Source organism: Rana temporaria, chromosome 13, assembly GCF_905171775.1.
Source record: "Rana temporaria chromosome 13, aRanTem1.1, whole genome shotgun sequence".
NCBI lineage: Eukaryota > Metazoa > Chordata > Amphibia > Anura > Ranidae > Rana > Rana temporaria.
Genome location: NC_053501.1, coordinates 65,487,746 through 65,511,031, shown reverse-complemented (window position 1 = coordinate 65,511,031; position 23,286 = coordinate 65,487,746). Strand labels below are relative to the sequence as shown.

At 43.1% G+C, this 23,286-nt stretch overlaps 1 protein-coding gene across 1 annotated transcript in view; it reads right to left on the bottom strand.

Moving 5' to 3' along the window:
- Nucleotides 1-246: 246 nt before the first annotated feature.
- The window catches only part of COCH (cochlin), an 83,542-nt gene continuing 60,502 nt past the window's right edge, over nucleotides 247-23,286 (bottom strand). The window contains exons 6-12 of the mRNA XM_040333397.1: nucleotides 20,695-20,748; nucleotides 16,959-17,003; nucleotides 16,672-16,819; nucleotides 16,395-16,498; nucleotides 15,684-15,910; nucleotides 12,959-13,475; nucleotides 247-594 (exon numbers count right to left, since the gene is read on the bottom strand). Coding sequence (XP_040189331.1) covers nucleotides 419-594; nucleotides 12,959-13,475; nucleotides 15,684-15,910; nucleotides 16,395-16,498; nucleotides 16,672-16,819; nucleotides 16,959-17,003; nucleotides 20,695-20,748 — 1,271 coding nt within the window. The 3' untranslated portion in view covers nucleotides 247-418. The remainder of the gene's footprint in view (nucleotides 595-12,958; nucleotides 13,476-15,683; nucleotides 15,911-16,394; nucleotides 16,499-16,671; nucleotides 16,820-16,958; nucleotides 17,004-20,694; nucleotides 20,749-23,286) is intronic.

The following is a 23,286-nucleotide window of genomic DNA, read 5'->3' as shown; positions in this document are numbered from 1 at the left end:
GTCTTTAGGCAGCAATATGTTCCGGGGGGTAAGTGGTTAATAGTACAGATCATTAGCTTTTTGAGGACCTAAAGTTGAATAAATGATCTCAATTATAAAAACATAGCAAGAGCCATCTGAATTTGGAATTTAAATTGCCATTAGGGAAAATAGGATTAAATACATTCTGAGCTCCCTGTGATTGTATATTTTCTTACGCATAAAAAAGACGGTGTCAATGATCTTAAAAAAAAACATAAAAGTGGATGAAGATAAAGATTATATTCTACACATTTAGCAAAGAAGAAAATGCAGTGCGTTTCTGTAGTCTATAGGTACTGCATATTGCTTGTTTGCTTTCTTTTCCCCCATTTTCTCCAGTATCTATAAACCACCTCTTTGCCAGTGCTCTCTTGGGGGATAGTTTTGTCGGATGACCTCACTTCTGTGAATCCAGATAATCTCTGCAGATTCCACGGATTATGCTAGGAACAATTTGCTCCAGCCCTGGGAATTCTCTGCTAAAGAAGGTGTGAGAGTTTTTGGGTTCGGATGCCATGTCCTTCAGGTCGTCGAGAGGTGCCCAAGCTACGCCTACGGAATACACTGTTACACCTATAAAAACAAAAGTATATCGATGATTAGCTGACTTTTTCCAAGGTCCCAGGTTTGGAGGCATAGGTGTACTCAGCCTATTGCATTAGGGTGTGCACCCCAAAGCTCAAATACACATGTGCAGTAGAGATAAGATTGGTGTCAGTAGTTTTTTGTTTTTATTATTTCATTTTGTTATTATGTTTTACAATTTTATTTATTTTTTATTATTATTTTTTTTACAATTTCTTTTTAGGAGCCCCATTGAGGGACTTTGGTGAAATAGCAGAGACATGGACTGAGAACAGAGTTTCCCTAGTCCCTTTCTCTGTAGCCTCAGCTGCAACAGGGGTAGGGCCATTCAGCAGTGAAAATCTACATTGCACAGGGCGATTAGGGTGTGCCCAGGCACACCCAGAACACCCTGTGCGCACGCCTATGTTTGGAGGGAAATATATTTACTGTTTTGTACTGCAGTGTAATTAGAAAAAAAAATATATTGGCAACTGCTATAGGAAGCATTTTGTGATGTGCTGCTATTTTTGCTCAGTATACAGTAACCAAAAAACAAACAAAAACAAGGTACTATGTACATTGCATACACCATGCGATAATGAACTTACTGTTCATTGTAGTAAGGCAGTTCATTTATTTTGAATTGGCTGCCCATGTATCCACTTTTGGACATGGCCATTTTTTTCGTAATGTATGGCAAAGCACTACCGTGCCTTGCTCTGTTTTACAATGCAGGTGTGTAGGAATATTATTTAAATTAAATGGAACCACATTGCACCAACAAGTAGCACATGTGTCATTTGGCCTTTAATGTAACATTTTCCAGTAAAGTTTAATTTCCATAGTTATGCAGCAGTCATTGTCCTGCCTGGAACTTTTTTCCACTGAATGATGATTTCACACAGCTTCCAGGAATATGATAACAGAAGTGCTGCCCATGAGGATAATCACACCACCAAAATACTGGCGGTCTTATAGGGATAGTTTGATCCGAGGAAATAATAGTGATAAATATTTTGTGCAAAGCTTCCAAAGGTGTCTTCCCTCTTGGCCTATTGCCTCGCGTGGATGCCACAGTGAGAACACCCTAGGGAGTTTTAGATGCCCTACTGGAGGGTACATCCAAAAAAACAAAAAACAAAGCAGGAGCCTGACTGCCTGTATGCAGCATATTTAGAGAAGTTTGTTGTGCTGAAGTGTGTCCTGGTAAGCTTGGGAGAGGTTGCTTCCGGTGGATAATGCAACAAAATTTCACTACCTAAAATGTGAGTTGCCTGTGACTGCTTGCATAGGTAAAAAAAGAATAGAATCTACTTAGAGAAAGAGGAAGATCTATTGATCTTAAACCACAGACAGTGAATGCTCTCATAGAATAATTTTAATGTGCTCGACTGCTCATAAAGGGCCAGCAGTATGAACTGTTATTAGAAGACCTGAGCTGTTTTGTTCATTTTTGTGTATCCTATGCCCCTAACCCTCCCTCAAGAATTTACTGAGTAAATAAAACTATAAAAAAGAGAATAAAACGACAGGCGCAAAACATTATTTTATCCATCAAAAGCCAAGGATTCCATCTTGAGAGTTAAATGCTAGCCTGCCACCCCACATTGGGGGGTCATCCTCAATCACCCAGAGAAGAGGCGTGCTACATTATTATGTATTATGTGTACACTAGTGTATTGTGTAACCTAATGCTGAATTCTAATTAGACATAAAAGACACCAATTAGTGCAGCACTGCAATCATTAAAGGGTATCTGTGGTAAAAAAAAAAAAAAAAAAGGACTACTGTTAAATCTACAATTTATTTGTTTGTCATTCATGTCAAACATTCTCCCCTCCCGTCACTTTATGACCATTTCATTTCAAACAAAAGCTCCTTTAATTTATAAAAAAAAAAACCTCCTCCTCTCCCAAATTTGACAGTGGTCAGTAAGCACACTGAATACTGTAATTTTATGCTATTGGGACATTACTTACTATCGGTGCGATGTGTCCCTTGTGCTACTGGCCCCTGCTTTAGTTGAATTATTCCTCCTATAGATGCCCTTGCAGCTATAATCCTCAGGTGGAAGAAGGAAAACTGCGCCAACTAATAAATATACTCAGCAAGCAAGGCCGGTAGAAATATGACAGTGTGAACACAGTCCAGATTAATGTTAAGTAATTGAATGGACGTTTTGGATAGTAGGAATCGAACAACACCCAGGTGCACTTGACATCCGTGGAAACCACCACCACATGGAAAGCAGCTTACCAGATTGCAGATAAAAACAGTAATGTATGATAATCCAGCAGCGACTGAACCCAGAGTATTCCAAAGCCACAGTACGGTTGTCATCAAACCATGGAGACTCAGATCAGTATCATGCAATCGATCCGTTGGTCTCTCTATTCTGCCACTTCCAACAATGACTTCTCTCTATTTCCATGGAAATAGAGAGAAGACATTGTTGGAAGTGGCAGCAGAGTAGACCCACGGATCGATTGCATGATACTGATCTGAGTCTCCATGGTTTGATGACAACCATACTGTGGCTTTGGAATACTCTGGGTTCATTCGCTGTTGGATTATCATACATTGCTGTTTTTATCTGCAATCTGGTAAGCTGCTTTCCATGTGGTGGTGGTTTCCACGGATGTCAAGTGCACCTGGGTGTTGTTCGTCCTGATTCCTACTATCCAAAACGTCCATTCAATTACTCAACATTAATTTGGACTTTGTTCACACTGTCATATTTATATCGGCCTTGCTTGCTGAGTATATTTATTAGTTGGCGCAGTTTTCCTTCTTCCATTTGTATCTGTGTTTGTACCACATAATTGCAGCCTTCTGGTTTTTACAACCGTTTAATTTTTTTTTAGGTTAGCGCAGTTTTTTCTGTTGGAGACTGAACATTGTTTCATGCTATGTTATACATTGCTTGGTTTATTTCCCTGTGTATTAGGAGTATGACCACTAGATGTCACTATACACAGATACTCTATCATAATGTTCTTTGTGTTAACTATCTGTTACTGCAGTTTCCTGTTATCTGTTGTTGTTGGTTTTTCTACATCTCGTGTACTAACATGAGAACCATGCTCTCTGCTGTATGTCTCTTCAATACAAATGAATCCAAGTAAACTACAGCCATCCATATATGTCTGATTATTCTTTGCATCATCTGCACCAGCCAACAAAGGTTATGGGCCCAGACAACGTGAATCATCAGACAGCCGGAACAGAGGCCTAGTCTTCACCTGCACACCATCTTTGATCAAGCTGCGGAGGAAATCTGCTCTGAGGTATCCAGGCACTTGGAATACGAGCAAGGTACATCAATCATGGCTAGCAGCGGGGATCTTAAACTGGGGATCACTAAGCTAAATAGTGACAACTACCAGATGTGGAAGTTCAAGATGGAGATGTTGCTGAGCAAAGATGACACATGGGATGTCCTCACCACAGACAGGCCGGATGTAGACAACCAGGAGTGGGATAAGAAAAACAGACAGGCAAGAGCCACAATAGCCCTACTGGTAGAAGATGAACAGCTTATCCACATAAAAGGGGAAGATACTGCCAAAGGTATGTGGAATGCACTCCGTAGATTACATGAGAGCTCTAGCTTAAACAACAAGTTATATTTACTAAGGAAGCTGTACCAGTCCAAACTGACTCCAGAAGGGGATATGCAAGAACATATAAGAAGCGTGCTGGAGATTGTTGCACAACTCAGGGACCTCGGAGAGGAGATCAAAGATAACCATGTGACAGCAATACTTTTATGCAGCCTGCCAGAGTCATACAACCCTCTGATTAATGCATTAGAGACAAGATCTGAAGCAGAACTCACATTACAGTTAGTGAAATCTCGACTTTCAGATGAATACAAGCGCAGAAAGGAGCAAACTTCTCACAGGCAAGAGAGCGATACAGGAGCAGCACTTAAAGCAACAGACACTAAGATGCCAAACTGGAAGGCCAAACTATGTTTCCGGTGTAACAGGGCCGGGCATTTCAAGCGCGACTGTCCATTGTGGAGGAATGAGCAGAGGGAAAAAGATCCCAATCAGGCACTCATAACCATGATGAAAAACAACGACCAAGCAGCGTGGCACGGAACTTTTAAAGTGACAGATGCCGTCACCAACCATAAATGGTATATAGATTCTGGAGCAACAAGTCACATGACTAACGACAGAGAATTCTTTATAGAGCTCAATCCAGACAAGAAAGAAGCCATATATCTTGCAGACGGGAGTTGCACAACTGCTGAAGGAACAGGACATGGAATAGTCACTTGTAAAAATGAGGATGGACAAGTGTTAAAAATACCAATGATGGATGTATTGTATGTTCCCGGACTCAATGGCGGCCTTATATCAGTCAGGCGACTGGCAAGCAAAGGATTAACCACAACGTTTAAAGGTGACCAATGCACTATCCAAGATGGGGAAAGAGTGATAGCAACAGCTAAAGCGGGCAAGCACCTTTATGAACTCGATGTTGTTGAGCAAGAAACAAAGCTCTGTAAACACAAGAACTGTATTCATTTATGGCACAGACGTCTGGGCCACAGGCACCCTGACAGCATACAGGAGCTGGCCAGACGGGATTTAACGAAAGGCTTCAAGTTAACAGGCTGCCCAAACACGCTAAGGTGTGAATGCTGCATCAAGGCCAAAGCCACCAGAGTAACCCCACCAAAGGCAAGTGAAAGCAGAGCAACAAGACCGATCGACCTAATACACACAGATGTATGCGGGCCTATGAGAACAACCACCCCAGGAGGAAATAAATACATATTAACTTTTATAGACGACTACTCAAGGTTTACAGTGACATACCTAATGAAGAATAAGTCAGAAGTATTCGACAAGCTGAAGGACTATGTTACCAAAGTAAGCAATAAATTTCACAGAAAACCATTAGTACTCAGAAGTGATAACGGTGGGGAGTACACCGGGTTTCAAGTTGAGAATACACTCAGGGAACTAGGAATAGAACATCAAAAGACTGTCCCATATACTCCAGAGCAGAACGGGGTAGCAGAGAGGAAAAACAGATCCCTGACTGAAATGATCAGATGCATGTTGACTGATTCTGGACTCCCTGAAAAATATTGGGGAGAAGCAGCACAAACGGCCACCTACTTACAAAACAGATTACACTCCAAGGCAACAACCAAAACTCCATACGAGCTATGGCACAGTCGAAAACCAAGCATAGGACACCTCAAGGTATTTGGAAGCAAAGCTTTTGCTTACATTCCGGGAGAAAAGCGCAGCAAGCTCCAGAATCGAGCAATTGAAGGTGTCTTTGTTGGTTATGCCGACAACACCAAAGGATACAGAATCATAGACCCGAAGACCGATAAAGTGACAATCAGCAGCAGCGTAACATTTATCGAGGACCCGAGAAATGAAGTAACGGAGCCAGCCATGCCAAGAGCAGAAGAACCAAATAACGCTGAGCAGGTTTTCTTTCCTATGGAACGAACCCCCGAAAGTGATACTGTGTCACAGAAAAGACTGGAACAAACTGAACCAGCTAATGACGCTGAACCAAGACGCTCAATGAGGGAAAACAGAGGTAAACCCCCCAACAGACTCTCGTACAAAGTAGAAACATCCTGCGTAAGAGAACCCACTTGTTGGAAAGACATAACACAACTCCCAGAGAGGGAAGCCAAGAGATGGATAAAGGCAGCTGAGGAAGAAATCATCTCACTACAGGACACGCAGGCTTGGGTACTAACGCAACTGCCGGCCAAAAAGAGGGCAATTGGGTGTAAATGGACTTTCAAGGTCAAGTACAACACTGATGGCACAGTTGAGAGATATAAAGCGAGACTCGTAGCCAAAGGATACTCCCAAAAATATGGAGAAGACTACGATGAGACATATGCCCCAGTCGTCAAACATACCACAATCAGAGCTCTACTCACAGTTGCAACTACAAGACAAATGCTGGTAAAGCACTTTGATGTAAAAACCGCTTTCCTACACAGTGACTTAACAGAAGACATCTACATGGAGCAACCAGAGGGCTTTGTAGACCCACAAAAGCCAGAACAGGTGTGTAAACTTAAGAAGGGGATCTACGGGCTCAAGCAAGCAGCCAGAGCATGGAACATGAAGATTAATGAGGCGCTTTTGAGAGAATCCTTTCAGAGGAGCAAGGCCGATCCCTGCCTATACACCAAGAAACTAAATGGTAGGTGGATCTTTGTACTCATTTATGTAGATGATCTGTTAGTATGTTATGAGCAAGAAGGGGATTGTTCCAGACTGCTGGAGGTCTTAAACATGGACTTTGAAACAAAAGATCTAGGTGATGTCAAACACTTCCTAGGCATGCAGATAGAAAGAGAAGAAGATGGTAGTTTTCTTATTAACCAGAGTCACAAAATACAGGAAGTAATTGAAACTTTTGGGCTCAATGATGCCAAACCAGTCAACTCGCCTATGGAGACAAATTATCTTAAAGAATTAAACAACTCAATTAACCCCTTGCAAAATGACTCACAATTCAGAAGGGCAATGGGGAAGTTACTATACATTGCCACAGTGGCAAGGCCTGACATAGCTACAGCAGTGGGATTCTTATGCAGAAAAATATCCCAGCCAACCCAGATGGACTGGAACGCAGCAAAAAGGATCATACGCTATTTGAAGGGAACAATAGACTTTAAACTGAAATTTTCATCAACAGGGAAGAGTGGTCTGACTGGATATGTGGATGCAGACTGGGCAGGTGACCCCAGTGATCGGAAATCCACCAGTGGACACCTGTTTCTATTTAAAGACGGTCTGATCAGCTGGACCACCAGAAAACAGTCCACAGTGACACTGTCCTCCACCAAAGCAGAATACGTGGCCGCATCACAAGCAGGGCAAGAGGTAATCTGGTTGAGACAATTGCTGGAAGATCTAGATCAGAACCAGAAAGAGTCCACGCCAATCTATGAGGACAATCAAGGATGTATAGCACTCGCACAGACAGAGCGGATAAACCCGAGAACCAAACACATAGACGTGAGATATCACTTCTTAAGAGACTTACAAGAGCAAGGACAGATGGATCTACAATACTGTCCCACTGAGGAAATGTTAGCAGACATCCTTACTAAGCCTTTGCCTGCAAAGAGACATATGGATCTAACAAGAAGAATCGGTTTGTCTAATTAAGCACTTCACAATGAGAAGGGGTGTTGGAGACTGAACATTGTTTCATGCTATGTTATACATTGCTTGGTTTATTTCCCTGTGTATTAGGAGTATGACCACTAGATGTCACTATACACAGATACTCTATCATAATGTTCTTTGTGTTAACTATCTGTTACTGCAGTTTCCTGTTATCTGTTGTTGTTGGTTTTTCTACATCTCGTGTACTAACATGAGAACCATGCTCTCTGCTGTATGTCTCTTCAATACAAATGAATCCAAGTAAACTACAGCCATCCATATATGTCTGATTATTCTTTGCATCATCTGCACCAGCCAACATTTTCTTGTATTATAATCCTCAAGTGTAGGAGAGGGTAATAGAGCCAATACAGCTGTTCCAGCCCTTTAATCAAGAGTGATGACTATTAGGCTGCCCTTTCCACCCCCCCCCCCATTCCTAGAAACCATACTATAGCCTCTATGAACAAAAGGCAATCTATGAATGGAGAAGGCGGACCTTTCATATTCATCTACCCAGCCTCCATTCATAGATTGTTTTCAATTCATAAAAGCTATAGCACAGCTTCCATGAATGGAAGAGGGAGGTGGAAAGGGTGGGTGAAGTCGGTACTCTTGAGTTCATAGGAGTGATCCCTTGGCCCTAATAACCCCCACAGTAGCGGAAGACGTTGGCAGCAGAGGAGAACTCCAGGTTTGACCTGTTTTTTTTAAAAGATATGTTTAAATTTCAAGTGGTATACAAGAAAACAATAAACTGGTTACAAACACAACCAGACTTTGCCTCCCATGTCATTAAAAGGTATAAGCTTAATTGCTTAGTTACATTGGTTCATCTTGGATCAATGTAAGTATTCATATCCCATACCTGAGCTATTGTGAACTGCTGTGAAAGCTGGAAACTAGGGTTGTCCCGATACCACTTTTTTAGGACCGAGTACAAGTACCGATACTTTTTCTCAAGTAGTCGCCGATACCGAATACCGATACTTTTTTTAAATGTCATGTGACCGTTTTCAAACCACAATACAGACCAAGGAAATTTTCTTTAGAATTATGAAGAACTGGTACATCATGGTGTGGGGCTGTTTTTTAGCATACGGTACTGGAAAACTACATATCATTGAAGGAGTGATCACTGCCAGTGCCACCTATCAGTGCAGCTCATCGGTGCCAGTGCCCAAAAGTGCAGCTAGCCAGTGCCAGCTATCAGTGCACATCAGTGCCCATTAGTGCATCAGTGCAGGGAGGCAGCTTATTAGTGCATCTCATCAGTGCCACCCAATCAATGCCAGTGCCACCTATCAGTGCCATCCATTTATGAGTGCCATTCAATCAATGCCAGTGCCACCTATCAGTGCCATCCAATGGCACTGATAGGTGGCACTGGCATTGATTGGATGGCACTCATAAATGGATGGCACTGATAGGTGGCACTGGCATTGATTGGGTGGCACTCATAAATGTGGCACTGATGAGATGCACTAATAAGCTGCCTCCCTGCACTGATCTAGCACCCCCCCCCCCCCAAAAAAAAGTTAACCACTTCAGGTTCGTTGCAGCCAGTACTGTACCCACACTTCTTCTGCACAATTAAACATTATCTCATCTGTATGACAGTGACTTCCCCAGCGCTCATGGCTTACTTGCTTTTTACTGTACTTTTCCTGTCGATCGTGCGGTGCGGTCCTTTCGCAAGGCAATGGAGACTCCTAGGACGCCGGGGACGGCCTCTGGATGACGTCACGCACGCCGCCGGGGACGTCAAGCTCCACCTACAGTCAGTGTCTGTGTTCAGTACAGTACTGAAGGGGAGGAGCACGCTCAGCCTCGGCGCACTGGCACCGCCCACGCTACAAGAGGCTGTGTTGTTGTGGATAGCCGCGGCTCTGCTGTGAATCATAGCAGCGGCCCACGGCCCGTGATTAAATGTTGTTCACTGCGTCAATTGGGCCTATATCATAATGCAGGCTGCAGCTGCCTGGACGTGTGGATTTATTATATAGCGGTCGTCGGCCGGCCGCCGGGCCCTGGTTAGAGAATTAAGTTTGGGCCTATATTATGATGGGGGCCTGGAGCTGCAGCTCCATCAGCCCCACGGTTAATCCGGCCCTGCCTCTGTGCACCGCTCGATGTCACAAAAAAAAAAGTATTCTATTTTGGTATCGGGAGTATTTTCGCGAGTACGAGTACTAGCGCAAGTACTCGGTATCGGTCCCGATACCGATACTGGTATCGGTATCGGGACAACCCTACTGGAAACCATTGCTTTCAACATTTTTTGGCTAATCAAAACTAAAAGGTAGATGTGCGTTTGTCTGTGTGTCCCAGCAGTAAACAGGTAACATAATTCCTAAAGTACCAGACTAAGGCCTCATTCACACAGGTATACACGTGGGTGTTCCAGGCCACCTGTTCAAATCAGTGACAGGTGGCCAGCTGCATGGATCTGCATGGATCAACCTGTGCATCCCTGGATATACATCTGTGCAGGTCTAATGCACATTTCAGCACGCCCTATGGGACACCTGTGCTTCCCATGTAGATGAAGACGGCCCTTTGCACAGGTGTACAGATCAGTATGCCGTGTGAATATGTTCTAATGCACAATCTGTTAGCTACACGGTGTAAATTTTATATATTTATGTGGCTTGTTTACCTAGATAAAAATATATATTTAATTTTTTACCTTTAATATAACACAAAGAAATAATATGCAAACACAAATTGCATTCCCAATAGCACATGCTAATCCTGGTTTATACAGTAGGGGGATCCATACACACTGATGTTTTGGGGCTCTAAATTCTTAGAAAGCAAAGTATATAAGATATAATGTGCTGATTGATGTTCAATGTTCTTTTAATGACATAACTAACTGTGATTTTATACTACACAGATGAATAGGCTTGGCTTATTACGAACACATTGCAATGATCAGAAATGAGCAATGGCCCATAATAACCGATCATATATCAAGAAATTGGAGCTGGAAGATCTGTGCAAGCTGATATTCAACAGCTTGTTATTGCATGGTGCACAATGCTGCTCGTTGTACTATATTAGTCAAAAACACCAAGGTTACATTAATAAATAATATTTTTTTTTTTGTCTATTCATATTGTGTCTGTTGATGCATGGCAGGGAAGCTTTGTTCTAAATTTTAAGATCACTGACCCTATATTAGGAATAGGAGTGGTGAACTAGGTGAAATGGATCTGCCATATTTAGAGATGTATTTACGCTTAGACCATGAAAATATCATTATATTCAACCTTATCTTATTTATTTTTTAATTAAAAACTGGCTAAAACCAGAAATATGCTCACATGGACCAAGTTAATAAAACAGGTATCTTATCCACGCTTTCCACTTCTTGCCCACCACATCCCTCAGCCTGGCATATACCTCTCACCTGCACTCCTTCCCTACGCAAACTGCCAAACTTATACCATGTAAACTCCTTTCCTGCACATACTGTCCACTGTAATACTTCCCCCTACCCTCTACATTCCTCTACAGCAAATCGCATGACAAGTCGCAGCCTATAGGAGGCAATGGCACTGTTCCAATTGGTGTAACACAGATTTTGCGGCGCTGCACCGATTTGCAAAAGTAGTTCCGGTACTACTTTTTCCGATTTCAGGTGTGACTTCAATTAGACATCTGTGTATAAAGCCACAGAGATGTCTATCAAGTAGCACCTGAAATCGCACTGACCTTGCTACTTTGAAATCGCGCTGCTTCAAGAGAAGCAGCTCGATTTCAAAGTAGCAGCAATGTAAACCAGGGCTAAATCTGTGTTAGTGAGCACTTCTCCTTTGCCGAGATAATCCATCCATCCACCTCACAGGTGTGGCATATTAAGATGCTGATTAGACAGCATGATTATTGCACAGGTGTGCCTTAGGCAGACCACAATAAGAGGTCACTCTAAAATGTGCAGTGGAATGTTGGTCAATTCCTCTTCAATGGTTGTGTAAATTTGCTGGATATTGTCAGGAACTGGAACATGCTGTAGTACACGCCTATCCAGAGCATCCAAAACATGGTCAATGGTCCACCCTCCTCACTCTTCTCATGACTGCCTTCATACATGCCTCACCCTTCTCCTGTTCATACTGCCTACTGTCATATCCTCCTCACTCTTCTCCTGTACATTACTGTCCACTGTCATACCCTCAACACTCCCCTTCTACACATACTGCCCATTATTACACCCTCCACATCTTCTCCTGCAAATACTTCCCAAAGTAATTTTCTCCACAATTCTCTCTTATACTGTACAAACTGCTGAATGACATACCATCCTCTCCAGCACATAGGGCCAGATTCACAAAAGAGATACGACGGCGTATCTCCCGATACGCCGTCGTATCTCTGTTTCTAACTATGCGACTGATTCATAGAATCAGTTACGCATAGATAGGCAGAAGATCCGACAGGTGTTATGGACTTACACTGTCGGATCTTAGGATGCAGTACCCCGGCCGCCGCTGGGGGGAGTTTGCGTCGTAAACCAGCGTCGGGTATGCAAATTAGGAGTTACGGCGATCCACAAAGCTTTTTCCCGTCGTTGCGAGTGTTAGATTTCCGACGCAAAGATAGTGCACTTTTAACATGGTGTAAAAGTACTCCACCATGTTAAAGTATGCCTGTGTTTCCCGCGTCGCTTTTGAATTATTTTAAAAAAATTTAATTTTCCCGGCGTAACTCTTTTTTCACGTTGCGGTTCACAAAACGTCGGTGCGTCGTAATTTTGCGCAAAGCACGTCGGAAAAATTTGCGACGGGAGCATGCGCAGTACGTCCGGCGCTGGAGGCGCGCCTAATTTACATGGTACCCGCCCCATTTGAATTGGGCCGCCTTGCGCCGGACCTGTTTACGATACACCGCCGCAAATTTCCAGGTAAGTGCTTTGTGGATCAGGCACTAAATCAGAAAAATTGCGGCGGTGTAACGTAAACCGGTTACGTAAAATTGCGCCCGCTCTACGTGAATCTGGCCCATACTTCCCACTTCTTTAGCTCCCACCTTTCCCTGCTTTATCTACTACTTGCTTTAAATATTTTGAATCATAAGTTCACCTTTCCAATCTAAGAGAACGGATTCACGGAGTGTTTCAGCCCTACTGACAGCTACCCCTCTACTTGCAATATGTGCTTGTGAATAGTCTAAATATAAATTTCCTTTACCTTCTCTGTGTGCTGCAAGAGCTGGCCCCCTGACATCATCATAAGACTGACCATCGGTGATGAGGACTAGGAAGTTTTTGTTGGGCCCGTCTTTAGTTGGCTGGAAGACACTGCGCAAAACAAAGTTGATGGCATCTCCAGTAGCAGTGCCACCACTCATGTAAGGGATGTTGTTGGTGGCTCGCAAGACATCCTCCTTGGTGGAATAGTCATTCAGGCCAAACTCTAAACGCTGATCATAGGTGAATTGTACAGCAGCTACTTTTGCACCAACATCAGACACTTCAAATGCACGTACAATGTTGGTTATGAAGTCCAACATGATACGGAAGTTTTGATCCCCAATACTACTGGAGCCGTCAATTAAGAACGCAATGTTGACTGAGTTGTAGCAGGTTTTGCTGCAGAGAAGTTGCTCATGTGTACATAGCTTTTGTACAAGAGGCTTTGTGTATTTAGCGGTGCCAAACCAGCTCGGCATGTGGAAGGAGAAAAAGCTGTTGTTCTTGCAGACAGCCTATAAAAATATAAAACAAAATGTAATACATTATTTTTACATAAAAGTCCGGACTTGCATGATGCTATAACAAATTTGTTTTATAGTGTATCTAAACCAAATACAGTAAACCCTAACTGAATGACATTTACTTTGCCTATAGTGTATCTAAACCTCAAACCAAAAAAAAATGTATTGCAGCTTACTAATCTTTGGTTTGGTCTTTAGCTTTATTTTGACCTGCAGCCCCTCAGCAGCAGTAATCTTTAGGCTGTCAGCAGATCGGCCTCTACATTTTTGGCATAGTGCAGAAAAATAGAGCGTTACTGAGCATGTGTAGAACAGGGTGAGACAGTGTATTACTCTATTTTAAACAGTATATGCACTTATTTTTATTGTTTTTAGCTATAGCAGGACTTAATTTTCTGACTAAAGTTCTAATTTAATATTTATATAATAGTGTGTTCCCTAATAGCCTTGATAGTTTTTTTTGGCTTTGTCTGTATTAGTGCAGAGCATTGCACCCAGTGATAGTCTGCATCATATTCCTGTCTAGTCACTTTGCTAAGATCGTTCCCGAGCCTTGTGTTGGGGTACATGCAGCCTGTCAGTTGCCCCCCCCCCCCCCAACTATATAACTATCTCACAAACGTACTCAATTAGGTACAGGGGAAGGCAAAGATACACGGTCCAGCATTGCTGCCGGTGTTCCGTCAGATATGGCAACCTGTCAGAATTGGTAATGAAAGTAACATTCCTTCACTGCCATCTTGCTACACCTTGCACTCCTCCACAGTAATGGTAAACCGGCAAGGAGCAAGCGAACATTTTGTTACACCCACTGGTGTTTTGCATTCCACTGTTATTTTCAACAGGAAACTGAGCTTTTAAGGTGAAATACAGTATTTAGAAATCCCAAACCTGCTGACCTCACTAATGTGACAGAACACCACTGATTTTAAAATTCAACATGGAAACAGTCTGTCAGATTTCGAAATCCTGTATTTCACCATATATGCTCTGTTTCCTGTTAAAAATAACAGTGAAATGCAAACGGTGGGTGTAACAAGATGTCCGCTTGCCCCCTTCTCAGTATATCATTACTGTGGAGGAGTGCGGGGTGTAGCAAGATGGCGGCGACGGAACATCACTTTCATCTACAATTCTGACAGGTTGCCATATCTGACGGAATACTGGCAGCAATGCTGGACAGTGCACCTTTGCCTTCCCCCGTACCCAATTAAATAAGTTTGTGAGATAGTTATATACCGTATTTTTCGCTCCATAAGACGCACCTGACCATAAGACGCACCTAGGCTTTAGAGGAAAAAAACAAGAAAAAAAATATTCTGAGGAGGTTACATACACATTACCATTTACCATTCAGTTGCTGAAGGTTACAACACATTACTTCTTGCTGATTGGTTTCTAGAGGTTACTACAGATTGTACACTAATTGCCTGCAATTCAGTGTCCCCCTCTGCAAGTTGCTCAGTCCTGCCACTGCTTTAACAATCCCCACCCCCACTGCTGACAGAAGAAGGGAGAGGAAATGGAATGCACACAGACACAGCCCGCTCTGTGTGTCTTTGATCTCTTACTCGGCTTGTGCTGCTGCGCGGAGAAGAAGGGGACACGGACAGCCTGCTTTTCCCAGAGAAAAGGGGAGGACATAGACAGCCCGCTCTGCCCGGAGAAGGAGGGGGGACACAGAGAGCCCGCTCTGCCCGGAGAAGGAGGGGGGACACAGAGAGCCCGCTCTGCCCTGAGAAGGGGGGTGTACACAGACAGCCTACTTTGCCTGGAGAAGGGGGGAGAACACAGACAGCCCGCTCTGCCCGGAGAAGGAGGGGGCACACGCTCCCTGTCACAGACACAAAGATGCTCCCATCCTGACAGGGAGGAGCAGGCAACCCAAAGATGAGGAGTTATGCGGCTGGCTCAGCATTCGGCGGCGGGGGGGGGGGGGGGGGGCTGACCTATATTCGCTCAATAAGACGCACAGACATTTCCCCCCATTTTGGGGGGGGGGGGAGTGCGTCTTATGGTGCGAAAAATACGGTAGTTAATCTGGTTGAAAAAAGACATAAGTTCATCCAGTTCAACCCACAGAAAAAAAAACAAAACAAAACACACACAAATTGAAACCTCAATATAGTCCTATACCCACAGTTGATCCAGATAGTGTGTTAGAACATTATTTCTGCTTTTGAGAGCTTTACTACTCACCTTGTCTATAAATGCCACATCCTGCACCATTCCAAGTTCTTCGGGGCTGGGAGGTGCCACTGACACAATGAAAACGTTGATGCCATATTCCCGAGCTATTATACCAGCTTCTTCAATGTTGTCAGATGGCCATCCATCTATAAATACCACCATCACTTTCGGGATTCCTTTTCGCACTCCATTAGAAATGCTGAAAAAGGTTTGAGCTGTGTGTTTTATGGCTTTTCCTAAAATATAACAAGTGGGAGCTGAATTAGAAGAGGAGAACATAATATAGCATTTAAATGTCTGTGGCTACAAACTGAGAAACTTCATGAATGAAGAGAAGCTGCAGACCCCAGATTTAAGTATAATGCAAGTATAGAGATAGGCAGCAGTTGTTATTTCTATTGTGAATTCAGTTTTACTTCATTGGTATGAGTCCCCAAAGATGGTATGCACTGGATTACTGCCTTGTCAATTCACTTTTTTGAAACATTATTAACAAAGTTACAGGCATGCACTGAAAGTTTACTAAAGCTGTTATTTTTACTGCTGAGCCAATCACTCATTCATCCAAGGTACTGTTTTGATTAATTGCAGCAAAGAAAGTTTAGGTCTCCTGCTTTGCTCTGGCTGTGTAAATTATTTTGCAGCTCCTTTAATGTCACTTTAAGTAAGTTAAAACATTTATTTCACATACTTTCTGTTTTCATCATTATTATTCCTAACCTATGTTAGAGTTTCCTCCTTTGAAGTTGATTTCTTTCACTGCAAACACGACATCCTTTGCAGAGGTGAAATTTTTCAGAAAGAACTCTGTCTTTGGCAGTTCACTGTTAAAAGAACATGAGACACATTTATTTCTTTGTTTTTGGTACTTATATAGCGCCGTCAATTTACACAGCGCTTTACATGCAGTGAAAAAGGTCCGTCTGTCATCTTTCATAATCATTATGTTAATCGCATCCCATGGACTTCTTCTTGTGTAATCTGCAAAACATATTACCTGGTTTGCACTACTCCCACGTGAGGCCCATCCGTGCCAATTCCCAGCATGAGAGCCACTTTAGCCACAAAATTCTTCTGCAGGTTGAACCGACGCTGTCCAATGTTGTTACTACCATCCATCAGGAAGGCAATTTCAGCTTTACAGTCTAAAGATGGAGAGGGGACGATAAAACAAGAACAGTAATTACATTAGACAATGAAAAAATCTCGGATGTAAAAATAGGAGTCCACATAGTGCCAGCACACATACTGTTCATTATGCCTTACTCATCAGTTATATTATACCTTTGTTTCCAGTTGATTTCTGTGGTGTTTTCTTTTGGCGTCTTGCTGCAAGAATGAGACATGAATGAATCCTGAGATCTGTATTAATTCCCTTCACATTCCACATTGGGTAACTTTTGTTTTGCCTATATTGTTGATTCGTAAAGTTGAAACATTGGTTACACTTACTGTAAGTAAAAGACACCAAATTAACCGGTGAGGTAAGATATAAGGAAGCCATTACTGATCTCACTTTCTAAAATGCTATTTTCCTGATTGTCATTTACAGGCCTCAACACTTCCCAAGTCACTGGCCTGGAACAAGTATGCAGATAAGGCATTCTGACTTTGACTTCACTGTTTCCATGCTTGTTTCATGTCAGTGATTTCAGTGGCGTCACTAGGGTTGGTGTCACCCGGTGCGGTAAAACATGGTGTCACCCCCCCTCTGTCTAGGCTGCCCAGCAGGTTAGGGTAGTATAGAGTGGTATAGTGGCAGGTTGGTGTAGTGGGGTGGTATAGGACAGGTCAAGGTGGTATAGGGCATGTTGGGGTGATATAGGGTAGTTTGGGGGTGGTATAGGGCAAGTTAGGGTTGCATAGGGCAGGTTGGGGTGGTATAGGGAAAGTTAGGGTGGTACAGGGCAGGTTGGGGTGGTATAGTGCAAGTTAGGGTGGCATTGGGCAGGTTGGGAGGTATAGGGCAAGTTATGGTGGCATAGGGCAGATTGGGTGGTATAGGGCAAGTTATGGTGGCATAGGGCTGGCATGGGAAAAGGTTGGGGGGGTACAGGGCAAGTTAGGGTGGCATTGGGCAGGTTGGGTGGTATAGGGCAAGTTATGGTGGCATAGGGCAGATTGGGGGGTACAGGGCAAGTTAGGGTGGCATAGGGAAAGTTGGGGTGGCATGGGAAAGTTTGGGGTGGTACAGGGCAGGCTTGGGTGGTACAGGGCAGGCTGTGGTGGCACAGGGCAGGCTGGGTGGTACAGGGCAGGCTGGGGTGGTACAGGGCAGGCTGGGGTGGCACAGAGCAGGCTGGGGTGGTACAGGGCAGGCTGGGATGTCACAGGGCAGGCTGGGCATGTCAGCTAAAAAAAAAAAAAAAAAAAAATGGGATGGTGTCACCCCTCTAGCGGGTGTCACCCGGTGCGGACCGCACCCCCCTAGCAATGCCTCTGAGTGATTTAGAAATTACCTTAGCCCGAGACAATCAGTTAGCTATCATTTTCAAATGAATGCCATTAATGGCAGCCTCTGACTCTCTCTCTCGGAAGAGGGTTCCTTTGCCAGACTGACACATCCTCTGAATGACCATATTAAAGAGGTGGAACATCCCTTTAGTATTGCAATCAGTGAGCAAGAGGCTTATTATAGGTGTGCCATACCAAACCCGGCCAAACAGGATGTCAGATCCCTAAGTGGACTTATTTTCATATGACTAATCCTTAGCCACATGGAAGCTTTCTAAGTGTACTGTATGTTTAAAATGCATACACAGTAAAACCTTGGTTTGAGAGAGTTTTGCAAGGCAAGCAACATTTTTTAATACATATTGACTTGATATACAAGCAATGTCTTGATATACAAGTAGCGTCATTTCACAACTGAGTATAAAAGAGAAGAGAGGCGCCTCTAAGTGTAGCAATACAGTTACATTTAACGAAGGTACAACATTTAGAAACTCACATGGTTGATGATTAAAACAGGCATCCGGGGTAAAAATGTCCACATAGACCATTCTCCTCACCGTCCTTCCACGCTGCGCTCCACAAGCGTTTCAAGTCTTGCTTTCAGATCGCTCTACTGCTGGGTAGTCTTCCCGGTCACGATTGCAGACAGCTCTACCCCGGATGCCTGCATAATTTGATGTGCCTCTTGTAATCATCATGTGAGTTGCTAAATGTTGTACCTTCATTAAATGTAACCATATTGCTACAATTGGAGGCACCTCTCTTCTCTTTTATTCTCTCTAGCTCCTGCTGGATTTTGTGGAGGCTTTTGTGGATGGACATTTTATGCTTAGCTATAATCTTTTATATGGACTATAAACTGAAGGATTTAGGAATAAATGGTTGTGGAACGAATCATTTTAGTTTCCATTATTCGCTTTGATATACGAGTGCTTTGGATTACAAGCATGCTTCCAGACAAATTATGCTTGCAAGCCAAGGTTTTACTGTATTCATTTTTTTTTTTAAAGTAGCATGATTCACAGAACCCGGCGGTGAGGCTGGAAGCTGCTATACTGGGATCATATGCTGCGTTGTCTAATCTGGTGTACAGGGGTCCCGGCGCCCCCCATCCTCTGACGGCGTCCATGAAGACGACTGTTGGGGTGTGGCGGGCGGCCAGAGCTATTTATGCTAAACCGAATTGTATCTCCCCACACACCCCGCTGTGGGGTAACCCCACCCTGCCTCATCTCTGTGATCTGCCCGAACCCTCACAGTGGGCCAGACGCGGGATCACCACCCTTAAACACGTTATAGCAGATGGTAGGATCAAGCCCTTTCAGGACCTGAGACGACAGTACTCCCTCCCTGGCTCCCTTGAGTTTAAATACTTTCAGCTGAGACATGCGATGAGGGCCCAATTCCCGGACGCACTGATCCTGGAACCCGACTCAATTGAGCGACTTGACATCGAGCGCAATGGGGAAGCCCCTTTCCACTCTATACATGTACCTTACGGTGGCCCACGATGTTAAACTCACCCGGTTAATGGATAAATGGAGGGGGGACATTCCAGCTTTGGGGGAGGAGGAATGGGAGGAATGTGTCTCCACATACATCCCATCCATGATAGCAGCTAAGGACAGGTTCCTCCAGCTCAAGTTCCTACATAGGGCCTACTTCACCCCTCATAGAATGGCCAACATATACCCGCATCTTGATCCGAACTGTCCCAGGTGTGGGGTCGAGGTGGGGACATTCTGGCACATGGTGTGGGACTGCCCGAAGCTTCGGCCGTATTGGGCGGGGGTAGCAGAGAGGCTTAGCGACATTGGAGGGACCAGAGTGCCGTTGGACCCCTTGGTGCTCCTTCTGAGTCATTTGGGTGAGGTCGAGGGAGACAGGTACACTAAGCTATGTATCACGTTCTCACTGTTCTATGCTAGGAGGGAGATATTGCTACGGTGGAAGTCGGTAGGACCTCCCACCCTTGGATCCTGGAGGAAGGCGGTGGACTCGGCTTTGCCCCTTTACAAACTCACGTATGAGAGTAGGCAGTGCCCTGCTAAGTACGATAAGGTCTGGTCGGCCTGGGTGGATGCACCGGGATGGGGGGCCGGGGGGGTGGGGGACTAAGATGGATTCCCCCCCCCCGCCCGGAATGGGGGCCTTTGCCCCCCCCTCTCTCTCGGGGCGATGCCCACTTCGATCGGCTGCTGGGGTCCTCACACGGTTTGGGGGTTATCTAGGGACTTGGTGCGGGGGCGACGGTCTTTTGCCCGTGTGTACTCCAAGGAATACTCCGGTTGGTCTGCGACTGGTGGCTTACGGTCGGGGGGGACTGGGGAGGGAGGGCTATGGACTAGCATCTCGTTGCTTGATATACTTGTATTATTTTCCCTTTTCCTTTTTGGATTGCCTTTGTTTATGATCTGCAAATGCTGAAATCACTTGTTTCTGACTGTCATTGTTTCTATGCAAATCTGATTGTCGAATAATGCATATCTTGTAATGCTGTTTTGTTAATAAAAACCTCTTTCTGTTAAAAAAAAAAGTAGCATGATTCGAGAATACTGTTGCTCACTTGTACTGGTAGACACAGGTTTTCCAGAGACCTCCATCCCACGACTCTTCTGTTCTAAAAGAAAGTAAAGAGCATTTTTGTATTTTATATATACTCGTAAGGTATAAAAGAGTCACCAAAAATGCAATGCTACTTGAATAAATTGACCTTATTGTGTGATTACAGCAGATAGATCTCCTAAATTGGCAATCTGGGACAGTTTAGTATAATGGCCTCTCATGTATTTTAAAAACAAATCCTTGCTATATGTACATACACATATACTGTATATACATACACACATATATATCGTGCTGTACCTCCATATGTTATGGTTTGTGATTTTTGATGGGAAATACCTTGAAATCTTGCTTTTAGCTCTCACACTGCAGTGTTCTTTACTGTATTTTCTGAATGCAGTGGCTCTGGATTGCCGGCTCTATAAAACAATACCAGGATCAAGGCTGCAGCTGCAGTAATGATCCTGGTAAAACGGTTTGTTCTGGAGGTCGCATGTACAGTATATGGGTGGGAAGTGGTTAATCCGATGCCTAAAATTTCACAATTGCAAACAGACAAGTTGTACAACTGCTGTAACAGGAAAGATAGGCAAAGACTATTCAAAGATAGTACAAAGTCTATGTGACTGAATATACAATTTACTACTGATCATCAGGAGAGGGAGGGTGCTTATCAAAAGGTAAATGTTTTAATTTTGAAATGGACATGTCCCGAGCAACCTCCTATAATAGAAAGGTCTATGCCTCCATTTCCAAATGCCTCCAAAAAGTCACTTGCCTGGCTTTTATCAGTTTTTCTTCAGTGAACAAATATGACGTTTGAGAGCTTTAGGACACAGTATGAGTGCCAAACAACAAGTCCACACTGATTCCTGGTAAAGACCTGGTAAAGTCCGACTTTAAACAGTAGCACAATGGATCTTTAGATTGAATTCAAAAGCACCCTTTATCAGTAATTAAGGGAAAACATTTTTTTAAAATGCCATTATAATAAGCTGATGTTTTTGGTCCAAAATAGAGAAAAAAATTAGATGAGTAAGATCATTTTGATTTAGTTATTAAGATAAATAAGGAATTGCAAATCCCAATAAAAAACTGAGAAACAAAATAAATATGAATTCTATTAAATTATACAGAATGGATGAGATTTATACATAAGATATAATAACAAACAACAAAAATAAAGATAAAGCCCCACGCCAGGGTAATTGCCTACCCCTGCCCACCTCTTCCCCCCTCTGATTGCTGGAACAAAAAATCGTTATAAAAAGCCTGTTTACTTACCTTAAGCTGAGGTCACATGATGGAAAATAGAAAAGAAACTGCGCTAAAATAACATAAATGGACAAGAGGGAAAAAAGAGGAAAGAAGACCTGCAACCCAGTGACAATCTATTCACTCCGAGAGCTGCGATTAGCATGTAAACAATAAATACAAGTGAAAAATGTGAGAAATCAAATAAATCGCGCTAACTCTAAAACATAAACACTTTTTGAAAGCGCAAAATTATGATTTTAAATGTGAGTGATATATGATGATATATATAGCTCACTAATATATCAAAGACAATGAAAGAAGCTCCAAACGTTCCCCCAGTGGACGGGTGTCTGAGAATTTGTGTACCGGCCGGAACATCAGATTCAAGGCAATCTTTTAACTGCATTCTTGTAAGTGCATTACTACTTTTTAATAAACCTTTTTTACTAATTTAACACACTATGTGGAGCTATTATTATTATTTTTACATGGTGGGCATTGATGCCGGTGAAATCACTTGTGAATGAGATCGAAATTGGACCGTATATGTCTGAACTACGACACTAGGAGTGACTACCCATTACATGCTGTTTATGATCCCCTGTAATAAGGGATCATGGAGTTTTGGTAAGGAGCCCATCCATAGTCTGGTGGAGGATACATCACTGTTTTCTTTGGACACGTTTGCAACCTATCTGAAATTTGGCACAAACCACGGGTGTTTGATAATCCATCTGTTGAAAACGTATGGACTTTATTGTCACAATTTGTAATCTTTAATTTTTCATATTTTATTTATTTCTATTTTTTTATTTTATTTCACTTTAATTTTATTTCTGTTTCCAGTTTTTGTTTATATGTGTTTTTTGATCGAAATGTATATAACTCATTCTTCTGTTGGTACTATCATATCACTGTTTTACCTACACTGAGGGGTTCTGAGATTGCCACATAGCGCTTTCTAGTGGCCATCAAACTCCATTGTCTTTGATATATTAGTGAGCTATATATATCATCATATATCACTCACATTTAAAATCATAATTTTGAGCTTTCAAAAAGTGTTTATGTTTTAAAGTTAGCACGATTTATTTAATTTCTCACATGAGGTCACATGATGCCACAACCCCAATTCTTCTCCTCTTCTATTTACTTCCTGCTTAGATCCTTCTTTGGGTATCCACATCAGTGCCTGCATGATGTGGACACTTCTTATTCGTTGTCCAGCGACATGTTGCCCCCTGGATACATAAGAGGACTGACGTCATCACAGGGGGCTGGTTGGGGACTGGCAATCTCAAGCTCCATTGCTCCACTGGATTTGCAGTGCCCCACA